The 17,597-nt window shown below is 32.5% G+C and overlaps 1 protein-coding gene across 1 annotated transcript; it reads left to right on the forward strand.

Annotated features, from left to right (window-relative positions):
* Window positions 1-1,454: 1,454 nt before the first annotated feature.
* On the forward strand, window positions 1,455-16,856 carry LOC144848624 (organic cation transporter protein-like). The gene is made up of 12 exons (XM_078705442.1): window positions 1,455-1,493; window positions 1,910-1,972; window positions 2,098-2,446; window positions 12,254-12,357; window positions 12,850-13,004; window positions 13,261-13,429; window positions 13,712-13,844; window positions 14,144-14,229; window positions 14,794-15,002; window positions 15,406-15,514; window positions 15,705-15,902; window positions 16,256-16,856. The coding sequence occupies exons 3-12, from the start codon at window positions 2,105-2,107 to the stop codon at window positions 16,314-16,316; spliced, it is 1,566 nt and encodes a 521-aa protein (XP_078561568.1). The 5' UTR covers window positions 1,455-1,493; window positions 1,910-1,972; window positions 2,098-2,104; the 3' UTR covers window positions 16,317-16,856.
* Window positions 16,857-17,597: the final 741 nt, after the last annotated feature.

The following is a 17,597-nucleotide window of genomic DNA, read 5'->3' on the forward strand; positions in this document are numbered from 1 at the left end:
GACGGTCGAGTCACATTCCACCGGTAGTGTTTTCGTGATAAAAAATGTTATCCACTACATGCCAACATCATATTAAATGCTGTTTTGATATTTAATTGTTCGTTTCATTTATTTAGCAAAAAATTTGGGCGCCCAGAAAATGTATTCATGTGAAAAGCCACAAAAGGTTTCATGGGCTGATTATGTAGATATATGGCCACATATTCAATAATCAATAAAATTGCTGCCGGGTCATATCCTGTGAATTTACTCTGGGAACACCAAATGAGGTGGGGGAGGGTAAAAAATGGATTTAATCATGTGAAAAGCCACACGGATAAAAGTTGTTGGACATCGTTCCCATGTGTATACAATGTTAAAACAGCAAAGACAGCAACTTTATCCTGTAAGTAAGACAGTAGCCCCAAGTGACCACTCAAAAATGATGTTATTCATGTCAAGAGCCACACGACTATAATTCCTTTTGCATTGTAACTGTTACACATTGGGATGCACAGAAATAAAATTGGCAGCAACTTTATCCAGGGGTCCCCAACTTATGCACGAAGAGAAATATCACTGCCTGGCGATACCGGGCCCTGTCGGGCAACGATTAGTTTAGGTCTGTCGCGCGCAAATGTTGGGACCCCCAAAACGTGCCTACATAATAAAGTTAAAAAATCATGTAGTTGTAGTGTATAAAGGGAGAAGCGCATGCTTTTATCCTCAATATCCACTCCTGAAATACTGCATTTATTCGAAAAAATAAATAAGTATTTATATAAACTTCTCCTTGAATAAGCTCACCCCATAGAACATACATTTGGAATAATAAACGATCCGATCCCCTCCCCGTCAAATTAACGCTCCGCTACATGTGCATTATATACACAATACCGTACGGTACAATTTTAATTGTAGGCCCTAGTAGAATTCATTGACTGCCAATTTATGTTATTTTTAATTTTTATATTAATGGTGCATTGTACTAGGTGTTATTTATTTTATTATACATTATTACCATATTTCACATCCAAAAAAATAAACGCCTCTCCAAATAAACGCCTTCCTTGAATAAAATCCCCCTTAAAACTCTCCCTGGGAGAATAATAAATACGGTAATTTATTTTTCTTTTTCTAAAAAGAATTGGAAAAACGTCAGCTACGTATATTGTTTAACTTGCTGAATCCGGATTCAAATTAAAATAAATATTGATGAGAAATGTAATTACGTAAATGTATGTCAATCGTTAAACAAATAGAAATCTAACTGGTAAGGCTATAAATATTTATTTGTGCAGCAACAGCATACTCATTTGCTGATTGGATATCATTGATTCTACCATGCCAAACCCCTGATTGGATAGCGACGCGTAATAGTGATAAATATTCATAATAATGAATCATAAATGTATAAATTAAATGAATAACATTGCCCTACAATTGTGTTTATGTAACGTTTTGGTTTAATTGACGAACAATAACTGTTTCCCTTTCTACCATTACACGCAAATGTAAGTTAATTGTGGACTCCTCTATTGAATATGAATGCTTAAAAACTACGGTAAGTTGAAACAATTTTCTTATTAAGACGTCCAATTAGCAATTTTTGAATAAGTTTATATTTTTATTCTATTTATTACACAAATAATTGTTCAACATCATTGAAATAGTATAAAGCCTGGTCTACACTATCAAACTTTATGTGACAAATATGATGATGATGATGTGGACATGATCTCTACCGTAATTTGATTTGTAAAAAACATGCGAACTTTTCATGAGCGATTTGTAAAAACTTTAATGTCATAAATAATGCTCACACAATACAGCTTAATGTTTAAATATTATACAGATAGCTAATGTATTTGTTTTTGGAAGATTGCGTAGTATTATTGTTAAAATGACATTTTCTTTTCTTTTGCTATAGAATTTCGTACGATAAAACAAACAAAACGAAGTCTCTGATAAACCAATAACGTAACTTGATTCGGTTAGAAATGTTTAAATATCATAGGCCTACATAGCTAATATATAGGCCTATTTGTTAAACTGTAAAAGAAGGAAGCACAGGTCACGTATTATTATTGTTAACATTACAAGCTTTTCTTTTGTTAGAATTGAAATGAATATAGATAGTGTTTTAGAAAAGGCTGGAGAGGTTGGACGTTGCCAGGTGGTTGTGTACACGTTGTACAGTGCGTTAGCATTTACTACAGCATTTAATCATCTTACACAAGTTTTTACCGGCGGCGTGTCTAAGTATTGGTGTAACTTGCCCAACACCACTATTGGCGTGAGCGATAATACATTTATCCCGCCTGACGATCCTACTACCAATGTGGATGAATACCAATGCATGCAATACAGCAATTATGAGAATATAAGTAGTAATACGCCCTTAGAAAGATGTATCAGCGGCTATGAATTTGATCATTCAAGATATACAAGTACCATTCAAGAAGATGTAAGTGATAAATAATCTGTACTTCATCTAGTGTATGTAATTATACATTACCCAATTTGAAATAGGCCTAGTAGAAAAACTACTTTTTTTGTTTTGTAATTAAAGGCTATAGTGTCCACAATGCTTTTCTTATACGGAAACAATAATTTAACAAGGCCAACAGCCATAAGTCGCGTGCTAAAACGCATAGTGATACCGGACCGACAGACAGACAGACCGACAGACCGACCGACCGACCGACCGACATAGTGAACTATAGAGTCGCGTCCACGCGACTAAAAACAAACAACATCAAATGCATTAGATAAAATTCCGTAATTATACAATTAAAGTATCATCAAGTATTCGAAAATATTCAAGAAAAGTAAAAAAAAACAAACACATATGTCAAGTGTAAACAAAATGCTTTTTTTTTTACAATTTTGAACTACTTGGTATTCTGATTGCCAGTACCATCTAAAAAAAATTACCGACATATATTTGCTGTTGCTATCCTACCAGTAATTTTTTCTGAGATAAAAACACACAACTAAAAATTTATTACCAATAATAAAGAAAAGAAAAAGAAGTAATCGCTCGTTTTGTTTTCAAGGACTGTGATACGTTCGTAATCGAGGTCTTACTGACATTCAAGAAAGAAATCGTACATAGAAATAATGACCTAAGAAGGTCACGAAAGCTAATTCTAAGATTATCTAAGATGTATGATAGTTTAAAAAAATTAAGTTTAAAATATACAGTATCCAACAATGTCAAATACGGTACTTGCTTTTGACGAAAACTCAATTCAAATAGCATAATATTACTGTACTTGAAGGCCTACTCTCCGAAGCGATATTCATCATGATATATTATAGTAATATAATATTATAATAACTTTTACATCCTAAGTAAATTTAAACTACAGCAAACATCTTTACATCTTTAAACATTGTATTATACATCTTTAATTTTATTATTAATAAAATTAATACACACAACTCGGACACATCACTTCAGCGCAACTTTCTCGTCGTGCCCACTTCTCCCCTTACGTGCGTTTTTCCTCCACACACAAGCAATCAAACCTCCGGTTAAAGATGTATTGTCCCCCTGAAAAATATTTTTTTACAATTTTTGTTGTTGAATATGCCATTTTAATGTCACATAATAGTTATTGACCTCGACCAAAAATTAGATCGAAAAAAATGTATTTACCTAAAAAAACTGGAATTTAAGGCAAAAAATGGTCAAATTGGCTGCCAGCCAATGGATTTTTGGTTGAATTTAACCATTTATCATGTTATTTTATAAGTGAAAACATTGTTTTTTCCCGTTTTTTTTGACAGAAGTGATTCACTTTATTAAAACTACAAAATAACCTATTCAAAGTCTGATTTAATTAATCTTCATTTTTCATGTTTTTGGGGGACAATACAATCTTTAATTTCTCTGTTTCAAAAACATTTTCCCTGAGTGAACTCAATATTATCAATTCACAGAATAACTAGATCTGAAATAAAGAAATTACCGCCGTATCTCGAAATTACTTGAACGCATTAAGACTGGACTTACTCTTTTTTCAAGAGAATAATGTCCTATTTCAGCATCAGTTTCGATTTTAGAAAAGGCAATGGCACTTATTGAGCTCACTAACAATATTTTAGATGCTTTAGAGGGAAACAAATCATACATGGGCATTATAATTGACTTATCGAAAGCATTTGACACAATAAACTACAACATTTTGTTACCTAAGCTTTTTCATTACAGCATTAGAGGAATTGCACTTGATTTATTCAAGATATATCTTCATTACCGTATGCAATGTACAACATTCAGTTAATAAACTTTCGGTAAACATTATAAAAAATGCAGTCCTATTATTTTTTATAGTCCTAACAAATCCTTCATTCCTGGAAACAATTCAATTTTGCTAAATAATATCTATAGGCTCTCTCATTTTATCCCTGTAACAAATTTGCGTTTATTATATTGCTCTCTTATTTTGACCTACTTAAAGAATTGTAATATTGTTTGGGCTAATAATTACAAGGCATCTATAGAAAGACTTCTAAAATTAGTTTTTCAACAAATGTCTTTTATTTATGACCCTTCGATAGCTGATTCTCCCTCATCTCATCTTTTTTTAATTTAATCACGAGGCCCATAATTTAATAATACTCATAATGCCCAAGAATTACATTTACCCAAACCAAGACTTACTGCCTTCAAATTCAATCAGATGTACTGGTCCCATGAATTGGAATAACATCCCTTTACAAATCAAACATTTGGCCACTAAATTTGTATTCAATAAAAAACTTAAATATTTCCTTATCTCTAAATATTAATGGTTCCTCCTGGTTATACGTGTGCTTGTGTATGTGTGTGTGTGTGTGTGTATTGTATGTGAATGTCTGTCTGTTGTGCTCGTGTTCTGTACCTGTCCTGTCTTCATTTATTGTAATATTATATTTTACCCCTGATGTTTTACTCTTCTGTGTGGGCCTTCACATCACAGACTTGCCTTTCGTGGAGTGCCATCTTTCTTTTTACATTTTGTTGTATTATAAGGTATATTTTATCATCTTCATGTGCTTGTAATAAATTCCGAAGTCGCACTTCTTCCTTTGTTGTGGAAAGCCATCAGGTTTCACTCCACTCTCATGCGTCACTTATCTCGATGCTACTAAAATGTTATCCTCATCTAAGTCAAGCATGACTTTGTATTTCCGAATAGCTGGTACAACGCCCTTACTCTTCTGCATTGGCGAATTCATCAAATGCCTAAGAATGTTACAGGCGGATACGTTGTATTCTGCGTACAGCACTGCACTGATCTGATACTACTAGAAAACTTCTGACAATTCACTTCACCTACTCTAATAACATTTATGAATATACCGGTGCGGGCTGTAAGTTATCAGGATTTCCTTTCAGTTGATTGGGTTATAACGACCATGGTATAATCGATGCTTCACCCGTGTGGAAAACGCAACCTAGCTCGAGACCTCCAATTTTCACATCACCACAATGATTTTTGCGATCATTCGATCTACCAGGTTTGTGTGGTTGACACCGGTTTTGTTTCAGGTTCTATCTTGCTTTTTTTAGGATTTTCTACATACCTTTTCTATTATTAGTGGCCTCTTCCTTAAACACAATGTCTTTATGTATAGTCTGACTTCGCATGTCTCTTTGCCACAGTTGGAACACTTGTTTCAATTGAAACCTCACAGACTCTGGCCTGATGCCTTGGCTCTTTATATTTAACAAGGCCATATACATGGCTGCAGTCACGTGCTCAAGTTAGTGTTTACCGACCGACCAACCGACCTACCGACCGACATAGTGAGCTGTAGAGTCGCATTGCACGCGACTAAAAATTACCAGTACTTCCTTCAGTATCTCTTAAAATGTCTTATCTTGACGCTGCATTTCTATTCTCCTCAATTCTCTCCTAATCCAAACTTCTCTGGTACCATGAACACATCTTTCCTTTAACGTATAATCTCTCAGCCTCTTCAATACATTCTTATCTTCTTCTACCACAGCCCTTTTTTCATCTGTCTATATAATATCATTAGAACACGACTGACATCTGCTAGCGACATAGTTTTTGTTTCGGTTATGGATTTTTTGGGTCAGAGAAGTACTGTTTAAACTGGTCAAAATTAAGACTTTAACACTGTCACTATTCTATTATAGTCTTCCCTCAGGTTTTCGTCTCTGCAAATAATCTCTTTCTTTGTTGAACCTGCTAGATGATCCATTAATGACTTCGCCATCGCTTTTCCTGTCAGTTTATAGTTGACTTAACTCTGCAAACCATCAAAGCATTCCTTTAGTGACAAGTATCAGTCTGCTTTTGTAGACCCTTTGTTTAGACCCTATCTTCACCGAACCCTTAGTCATTGTAGGACATCAGTGACGGACTGCTTTTCGACCATAACTACAGACTGAAGCTAATTATACAGTACTAATACATTCTTATAAACAAATATTAGTTGCTACTTTGTACTGTGCTTATCTCTAACATGTACCGCAAATGCACAACATATGTATATAATACATTTTGCCACCCTTATATGCTACCATAGACACATAATAATATATAATTTTCCATTATTAAAAGTCAAAATAATTCAATCAATCAATAATGTTCCATTAATAAAAGTCAAAATAATTCCAATCAATCAATAATGCTCCATTAATAAAAGGCAAAATAATTCCAATCAATCAATAATATTCCATTAATAAAAGTCAAAATAATTCCAATCAATCAATAATGTTCCAATAATAAAAGTCAAAATAATTCCAATTAATCAATAATTTTCCAATAATAAAAGTCAAAAAAATTCCAATCAATCAATAATGTTCCATTAATAAAAGTCAAAATAATTCCAATCAATCAATAATGTTCCAATAATAAAGGTCAAAATAATTATAATCAATCAATAATGTTCCATTAATAAAAGTCAAAATAATTCCAGATTCACAAAATACAGTATAATACTACTAGTTTAAATCTTCACCATCAAAATCATAAATACTCTGCACATCCACACACACAGTTCGATCTCCATAAGTGGTGCCATTTCACAAACTCTTGCCAAACTGCAGCAGTGAATACAAAACCTCTGTCCATTTCTCACAACATGTCGTAAAATTCTCCTTTTGCAAATGAATCGCTAAACCTCTGTCTATTTTACTCTCAGAAACATCAATAACTGAAATCAGACTAAGGGTACTTACAATTAAGTATACAATATTTAGGAATTTAATAAGTTAAAGTACAAAATGTTTAGAAATATATTGAACACTATTGTAAAAATATCTAAATTAGCCTAATTAACAAATTAACCCTATAATGAAACATTCTCCAATTCTAAATCGAACATAACGAAAACGTGGGATGTAATAAATAATTAATTAAACAGAAAAGTCAAAACAAACTAAAAATGTTACTTTACTTGTGATGGTCGACCTTTGGATCAACTTTAAGATATTGCAAATGCATTCAATGACATAAATTGGTCCCTCCCAACAACAACAGCAACAACGGCAACAGCAGCAGCAGCAACAGCAACAACAACAACTACGGTACTGACATCAAGAGGATCAGATATCGAGCAAGTGGACATCAAAAGAGGAATTTTCCAAGGAGACGCACTATCACCGTTACTGTTTGTCTTAATCATGCTGCCACTGACCTTTGTATTACGTGAGAGCTGGTGATAAATTTGAAAAGGGCATGAAACATGTTAACCATCTTTTGTTCATGGATGATCTAAAACGACCAACTAGACTCACTTGTACAGGTTGTAAGGGTATTTTCACAAGATATTAGAATGTCGTTTGGTCTTGAAAAGTGTGCGGTTTTAGAAATGGAAAGAGATAGATAGGTTGGCTGTAATGGGTTAGATTTGATAGATGATGAACATATCAGAGAGGTTGGAAAAGACGGCTACAAATACCTTGGTATATTGCAGCTGGATAAGCTGTTAATGCGTTACGTTACAGTGCAGGGATAATTGATTGGTCTTTGGAAGAGCTGGGCAACATCGACAGACGAAATAGGAAAGTTATGGCAATGAACGGAAGTATGCATACCAGAAGTAATGTCATGAGACTATATTTACCGAGGAAGGAGGGAGGAAGAGGGCTAATCAGCATTGAGGACTGTGTAAGGAAAGAAAGTAAGTCATTGCATGGCTGCCTAAAAAATAGAGTGGATGCAGCAATTTGCTTTAAAGAAAAAAGTGATAGATGAAAAAGGGAGTCTTATAGATTATCATCAGAAGATGTTGAAAGATGAGAAAACCAAGGACTGGAAAGATAAAGCTCTACATGGAGAGTTTGTGCGACAAACAGCAGATGTATCAGGAGAAGATTTTTGGAAATGGCTTAGGAATGGTTTTTTGAAGAAGGAGACAGAAGGTTTGATACTAGCTGCTCAAGAACAAGCTTTAAGAACGAATGCGATAAAATACAGTATAGATAAGACTTCAGAAACACCGTTATGTAGATTGTGTGGAGACTCTACTGGAACTGTAAGACATATTATCAGTGGATGCAAGATGCTCGCTAAGAGAGAGTATAGAAAGCGCCATGACAAGGTGGGAGATTTGCAGTTTACACGGATAAGAAATTAAAACACAATCGACCTGATATTACTATTGTAAAGAAATGTAGGCCCACATATGAATGGACATTGGTTGACATAGTTGTGCCAGCGGACCAAAACATCATAAACAGAGAGAAAGAAAAGGTAGAAAAATTCCAAGAACTGGCTTTTGAAATCAAGAGAATCCACAGGGCAAAAGTTATAGTGGTTCCAATCGTAATTGGCGCTCTTGGAACAATTTCAAAAAATGCAAAAAAATGGCATGAAAAGTTAAATGTACCGGACATCGTAGAGAGCGATCAGATGCCGGCCATCCTGGGAACATCACACATATTGAGGAAGGTGTTATGTCTCTAATAATGATAATAATAATAATAATAATAATAATAAATTATTAAACAATTATACCAAACAATCATTCAATGTACTTCTATCCAACGAAAAAGTACGTGATAACCTATAATTAATAATCACAGTAGTGTGAAGTCAAAATCAAATGCAATAGGATACGATAAACAAAACAAATGTTATAATGGAATCCATGGTGTTACATTGCAATGGTTTAAAAGTTATCTTGAAAGTCGACCCCAGTGTACAAAATATGAATCTTTGCAGTCGGATCTTAACAATGTAACATGTGGAGTACCACGAGGCTCACTACTAGGACCATTATTATTTATATTGATTGATTGATTTATTTTATTAACCAGAGCCACACAGATACATACAATATAAACATATAAAACAATTATAAAATCAGTACAACAGTAAGACTACAGTTAAAAGGTTATAAGTAAAATAGTAACATCTTCAAAGAAAGACACAAAATACAGTTAAAAGGAGTGACTCCAGATTATAGCAGTATCGTATTCATAAGATAAGATTTTAGAGTCTGCTTAAAAGTAGTTATGTTGGACGATTTCTTTATACAAAGAGGAATATTGGTCTAGGCTTTTTTAAATGTCATTTACATTATTAAAATATGCCAATGACATTTTTTAAACATCGCATCCTTTTTACTTTATATTATATGCCGATGATGCAAATTTATTTTACAGTAATGATGACTTGTGGATTATCATTAAATTAAAAGATTTTTATTTTGTATGTGTTGTAATAAGAAAGAGAAGGCTGATGATGTGAATAATTGAAAAATGTTACTTAACAATTATGACATTTAAAGAGTAGAAAAAATGTTCAATGATGAGCAGTTAACTTGGAAATACCATATCCATTAATTGGTAATTCATTCATTCATTTATTCAATCTTTTATTTCGGAAACTCTGGTCCATAGAAAGTAAATTACATATAAATGAAATAAATAAAATAAACAAAATTACTACTACTCATCTCAGGATGGCATTCCATCTGGAGAGCATCTTCGACTTAACTAGGACGTTGCTTATAATCGTTGAGATTAAAATATTTTTGCTTGCATTAAGTCTACACATCAGGCCATATATTGATATTCTTAACAATTCATAAAAAGAGGGAATTCTACATTCCGTAAACATGAGGCTGGCACTGCAATGTCGAGGCCTTTGCAACAACATTCTTAAACCATTATTGTAGCATACCTGGAGAGATCGCAAGGTACCTTGATTATAGTTGCACCATAATGTAACACAATACATATTTACACAATATGTTCTAAATAAAACACATTTCACATTGATAGAACACATACTAAATTTTCTGACCAAGGAGTTGGCTCGGATACACAAAGATCTGTATTGCCGCTTTATATCAAACTCATCACATAAATCCAAGGATATAACATGACCATGATATGTGGTTGAGTCAACATATTCTAAGCTTTTGCCATTAATGGTAATAATAGGTTTCAATTAAATCCTCCGTGACTTAGGACAGATTATCATACAAGATGATTTCTTAGCATTGTAAACAATATCATTTTTGGCCGCAAAGCATTCAGAAATTTTAATTAGATGTTGCAACCCTGATGCAGAAGGTGATATAAGCACCATGTCATCTGCATACGATAGGTTGTTAAATTTAATATTATTTAACTCACGCCCTTCTTTGCTGTTGCTAAGCTTAATGATAAGATCATTTATATACATATTATACAGATGGGGATACATCACTCCTCCCTGTCTAACACCATTTGATACATGAAAGGGCTCCGAAAAGGATTTGCCCCATTTAACAACATAATAAAACGTTTACTTTCTGTAAATATCTTATACCTTATAATAATAATACTGTCTTTATTTTTCATATTGTAATGTAGTCTGGGGACTTTTCAATCAAATATTACTAAATTAACATTGCTTTAAAAAAAAGTTATACGTATAATTTCAAGATCTTCTTTTACAGCTAATACGGGTCCTCTATTTAAAGAACTTAATCCAATGTCACTCAAGGATAATATCCTGAAATCCTAACTGTATTCATCATATTTACCCCCAAATATTTTACGACATGTTTAAACTTAAAGATGTATTGTCCCTTTGACTAATTCCAAAAAAATAAAAAATAACAGATTTCGAAAAAAGGTGGGTCATTTTGAAGTATCTTAATAGTTATTAACTATCACCAAGAATTTTTCGAAAAAAAAAATCATTTAACTGAAATACAGACGTTTTTTTGTTAAAAAAATAACTTTGACTTCCAGTCAAAGTTTTCGATCAAAACATATCCCATAATGAAACGCGCTTGTTTGGCTACTCTGTATGCATAATCATAAAACTTCCTCACGATCTGTGTGAAAATACCTTCTCAACCGTGACGAGTTGTAAACAATCCTAATTAGCATATGCATAATGCGTACTTGTGGTTTGAAATCTTTGTTTACTTTCGTTGGCGACGATTTTCCAGATGAAATGTAATCAAACTAATTTACCTGTTAATTACGTAAACTTGTTGCTTTTGGCTGGAATTTTCGACTTAAAGTGAATAACTTTAATATTACTTTGATATTGCCAATTTAAATTTAGAATACTTTGACCTTCATTTTTTTGTGTTTCAAGGGACAATACATCTTTAATGTCAATTTGTACAATTACAACATCAGGTCATACTCTTATATTCATCTTCCAAAACACAGGACCACTATATTTCAGCAAAGTACTCGATAATCTTTTGCAAAACTTTGGAATGCTTTGCCTCTTTCGTTCCAAAAACACACAAAAAAATAGTTTTAAAAAGATATTAATTAAAATTATTTAATACTATTCACCATTAATCAATGAAATGCATTATTATGATTTATGCTACAATGGAAATGTACCACTTGATGTTTTAAGTTTTTTTATTTATATTTATTTGTGTGTTTTTTGTTTTCTTTGTCCGTATTGTTAATCCCTGACACAAACATTTTGCTTTCTAGGTGATGCCACCATTTTTGTGAAATAAATGTTGTTTATGATGATGATGTTTTTCATGTTTTTCATACTGTTTGTAATAATTGATAATATACAACTTCAAATAATCCACAATACAAAATCCACAAAAGAAAATAAGTTAATGATATTAATTGTATTATTGATGTTTTGTGATTGTTAAAATTAGGCCTATATCTCTATATCTATGTCTCCCGGTGTGCTGATCTGGTAGGCGCTGCACTGCTGGCTGCCGTGGGTCCGTGGAGGGCCTAAAATCCGAATTTCCTCAGTTTCCAGTTAAGCTTGAGGACAAATATAAATACCTTTACCTTTACCTATATCTTAAACAGTTTGAATTGGTATGTGATGACAATGTCAAGACAGCTCTTGCTCAGTCAGTTTATTTTTCTGGAGTTCTCGTAGGATCCATAATATTTGGCTCTTTAGCTGATTGGTAAGCTCAGAAATGATGTTTTCTAACCAATATAATAATTACAGTCATTTCATTTCATCTCTTTACACCTCTTTATTTATGTATTGGAAAACGAACAAGTTAGTCTATAAAATAATTTTTTAAACTCGTTGATGGAACAGAACAAAACACATTGTTGTAGATTTTGAAAAAGTAGACAATAACAAAATATTTAAATTGTATAGAAAAAATGTAGATACAACCAACAGAGAAATGACGTGTGTGTGTGTGTGTGTCGTAATGTGTTGTTGTGACTGACACTTTAGAAACGCTTTTCTCACAAATACAATTGACGAACTGCAAATGATCATTGCAACTGACGCAAAAGCCAAATCGATGACGAAAGTAATCATTGAATCTGCCAAACTAACCAAGTTAACTGTCGAATTAACAAATGTCACTAACGAACTAAAATACGGATAAACCAAAGCAGTTGGCAAACTGACCATGTACTTAATATCTATCTTCTTATAGGATTGGGCGTAAACCAACCATTATGATATGCGTTGTTGTACAAAGTGGAGCTGGCATAGCAACTTCGTTTGCACAGTCTTTTAAGATGTATACTCTTTTAAGATTTGTGACTGCCACTGCTGCCATGGGAATCTTTTTGGTGGATTTTACACTTTGTAATTAATAATCATAAATTGTATTTAAGTTTACAGGATAGCTCATTCTTAATCAGTTCTTATAATACCATAGAATAATAACACACAACGAAATAAGACAAGACATTCATTTTTTGGGTAATAAAAAAACACACAAATAAAGTTAATCTTTACATTACAATGCGGACTATTGCATCACATCAATGATCTAGCTCCGTACCATAATATTGTTATGTTTTGGTTATTTAGCTGTCATAGTTTCATTCTTTATTTCTAGTATCTGAATTAGCTGGAGTAAAATGGAGAACACGATTATCAACACTACTTGGTTTTTGTTGGTCAACTGGTATAATTATACTCACATTGGTCGCTTACTTTGTACGAAATTGGAGAACAATTCAACTTGTACTGGCGGTTCCTGCTGCATTCAGTCTTTTTTACTTACCGTAAAGTTTACTCCTTTCATTTCTTACATTTATTAGTGTTAATAAGTTATTAATTAGTTAATAAGTGAAATAAAAATGAAGGAAAATACTGAGGTTGGCAGAGGGTTGTGTGTTTAATAACAATTATAAGAATATTTATAATTACATTAGAATTGTGTGCAAATTGTGAAACAAATTTCGGATTTTAAATGTAGAATTCATCTGGATCCGACATTTGGATTCTTTAGACGAACGTATATAACAAACACACATCATATTTTTTCGTTATAATACTTGATCCAGATTTTTACCAGAGTCACCGCGATGGTTACTTTCTAGAGGTTTTAAAAATAGAGCTGAGATTGCATTAAGAAAGTTAATTGGTAAAGAGAACGCCTCACTTCCTACGGAATCATTTTTGAATTTACCCAAAGTGGTAGGTACACACAATACACCCTTTTTTTATCAACTAGCATGCTCCCTTGATAAATTTTTTTCGATGGCCTCACTCTAGTCCAGGCGTACTGAATGTATATTTGTATATTTTTCTGTAAAGCAATTAGTTTATTTATATACACTTTAATAACATTTATATCTAACTTTATTTCCCTTTAAAAGTAATGAGGTGATAAATTGGGAGTAGGTTTGGTAGGGTTGGTTTAAAATTGAGTTACAAAAGACAGAATTAAACATTATTAAGAAATAACTTCTTCGAATAATATTGATTTTCTTCAGCAACAATCCAAACGTGTATACACAGTATTTGACATATTTCGTGATTCAAAACTGCGATTGTATAGTCTGATTATTATGTTCAACTGGTATGTTTTCATATTTTAATAACCTTTTGCATATTTATAAATTCAAGACAAATTACTGTTATTTGTATTCCGAAAAAATTCCAATATTATAAGGATTTTTATCGACAGTGCTGAAATAAAATAAATAATGATTGCGTATTGTAATTTGTTTTTAAAGCCGAAATTTTTTTAAAGCTCAAAAGCTTACATTTTTACATAAGGTATCAATATGATTTTTCCATGAAAGAAATTTATCAAAACAAATCGACAAACAAGACTTTATCTACTTCAATTACATTCTCTCCAATAAATAGAGATCCAATTTTGATCAAGATGTTTCTTCTGTTTTGAAAAACAAAATAGTTAGTTTTGTTTGAATTAATAGTTAACTTTAATTAGCATAACACCATTTAATAATTTTATTAAAATTAAAGTTGGTTATTGGAGTACAAATGGAATACATTTGAATCATCAGCGAATAAATGGAAATCAATATAGTTAGTTGAATTTGATAGAAAATTAATATAAATGTGAAACATTCTTACCTTTAGTAATACATTTTACAGTATTTTTTTATTTATTTAGGTTTGTAGTTGTAATGGTGTACTTTGGGATCTCAATAAGTACATCTGGTCTGGGTATCGACCCTTACCTAGTATTTATAATAAATGGATTTCTTGAATATCCAGCACATTTCACCACTCTGATATTGATTGATAAGTATGGCCGCCGTAGAATGTTCTGTTTGTTTATGATGACGTCGACAATATCATGTCTGACTGCTGGTTTTATTAGTAAGTATCACCCGGTATTCATAAATTATTTTCGAAGTGATACAAGTTTGTTGGTTAAAGATTATGGAAGAGTGAATACATGTCACTCTTCTCTGAAAATTAATATATTTGCTCACTTCCTTAGAAAAACCCGAACAAAAGTAATGGTTTTATTTATAAAAGGTCCAAATAAATTGTTACACATAAAACTAAACATTTTCTGTTTTTAAGAGATTTTTTCAGGTCAATTTTTTTCCCGATCCAATTTTTGGACCTGTTATGTGGCAATACATTGCATGTTTTTAACAAAAACATTGTTAAAAAAAATTATTGTTCAGGAGGACACAAATATATTATGGTCACTCAAAGTGTTTAGGTAACTCTGTGTGTTAACTTTAAGCATACTCGGTCACTTCCATTGTAGAACCTGGAGCGGTTTTGGTTACGATTGTCATGGTTGGTAAATATGCTGTTACATCTGCATTTGGTTCAATATTTGTTCATTCGGCTGAAGTATATCCAACCCCTGTTAGGTAAGATGTGTAAAATTCATTTTTCGGAGAACCTCAGATTTAAATTACGCTATCAATTAGAAACCACCAACACTCTTATGTCCGGAAAAATAGTATGAAGTTCCATATTAATATAACAATTTCGAGAATCATACACTTGTTAAATCATTATTAAATTAACAATTACTGTATACATATTTTGAATATATAGGAGTGCTGGCATGGGTGTTGCCTCAATGGCGGGTAGATTTGGAAGCATATTTTCACCTTTAGTTCCACTGCTATCGTATTGGTGGAAACCACTCCCCGTTCTGTTCTTCAGCTGCTTGTCGTTTTTGGCGAGCCTATCATGTTTACTTCTCCCTGAAACTGTTGGACGGAAGCTGCCACAGGCCATAAACGTGTACAGGTAGTTTACCAATTCAACTATAATGTTGTTTTTTTTCGGACGAAGGAAACAGTAAACCGGAATAACGTTATTAATAAATAAGTTTAATTACAACAGTACATATACAAAAAATAAAAAATTATACAATTTTTAATGTGACCCTTATGTATTCATTTATCATGCCACGTAATTGCTTAAAATGGCATAATGTGCTCATCTTTGTACTCTCAAAGCTTTGCTGTGCTTGTATTAAGAAAAACGTCTGGCATGCATAGCCAACGGTATCAATATAGTCTTGTGAAGTTTCTATCGATCTATTCTGTGTAAACAACATTTTGCAATTTTGATGTTTTTTCCTCTCCATTTTATTCAAGTATGCCGATTGGAGAGATGGCGCAAGTAGCTACTGAGAAAATCACTGAAGATACTATTTGAGAAATAGACAGCATAGATGTGCGTTTCTCCGATCTTGTATTCTGGAAACGTTCGAGACAGAAATCAAACTTCAACATGTTGAAGATCTCTGCAGAAGCTTTATTAAACAAACACTCTCCCAAAATCATTGTTATTTATATCAGTAATTTGGTAAACGATTATTTTTTAATCATTAATTTGGTAAACGAGTTTAACTTGGACAATTTGGACTTCTTGTATGTTTTTAAGGATAATTTAGGGATGTCAATCGTTTTCTGATATTTTAAAATACTTATATGATAATTTTTAAAATTTAAACCATTTATATTAGTGTCAACAAAATGTGAACAATTAATGAGACTGGTTAAGTAAACATACCAAGCACATTGGAGCCTTTCTATTTTGACCGCCTCAAAATAGTAATTGTAGTATCCAAAATGAGCCTCATACAACTGAAATAACAACGACACTTTCATTTTGTTCCTTTCAATTAAATTCAACTCCAAGAAGATATTTTAACATAGATTGATGAAGTTTTTTAAAGATCATCAGCATTAAAAAGAAAAGTCTATGTTTTACATTTGTTGAATAACGCACGAAGTCTACTGTTGTTTTTTTCCTGTGATAGTTCATGCAAAGCTTGATTTACAGTAAATCCACAAAGATTTTTTGCTGTATCATAAAGTTCACGATTGACCTTCTTATGTTCTTGTAAATATTTCGTTTCAGCAGTATTCTCCCTGAATCTACGCTCGTCGTGGTCGCCATGTTTATTTCTTGATTGTATTTTTTCATGATTATGCAAGTGATACTGTTCGAGATGTTCATAGTTCATATGTGCACGTTCAAGGCAATTCTTTACCACTCTTTTCGCTTCAGTGTGTATTTCCCATAAATGTATGTAGCTCAATCGTTCCTTTACAGCGTTTAGATCATCAAGAAACCAGTGTTTACCGTGATGTTCTAACTCTGGCACTTCTACTCGGATATTATTTAGTTCTTTGATAGAGGCGTTATCTAAAAATCTGTCTATTTGTACGGCTTCGATATTTTCATCCATATCTGTTTTCTCTTTTAAAAATAGAATTATTATATTAAATAATTATACAATGATATCAATATTTTAATTTATACTTAGAGATAGGCCTAGTAGACTTACTGATAAATAGGCCTAGGTCACATATAGGTCACACATCTATGCCTAAAACGTTGTTCATTCATATAGTTCAATTACAATAACAGAAAAGAAAAAGCATAGCAAGAACAAAGATTACAAGCAATCAATGAAACGGGAGAGGTATA

The sequence above is a fragment of the Antedon bifida genome, chromosome 7 (genome assembly GCF_963402885.1).
Source record: "Antedon bifida chromosome 7, ecAntBifi1.1, whole genome shotgun sequence".
Classification (NCBI taxonomy): Eukaryota; Metazoa; Echinodermata; class Crinoidea; order Comatulida; family Antedonidae; genus Antedon; species Antedon bifida.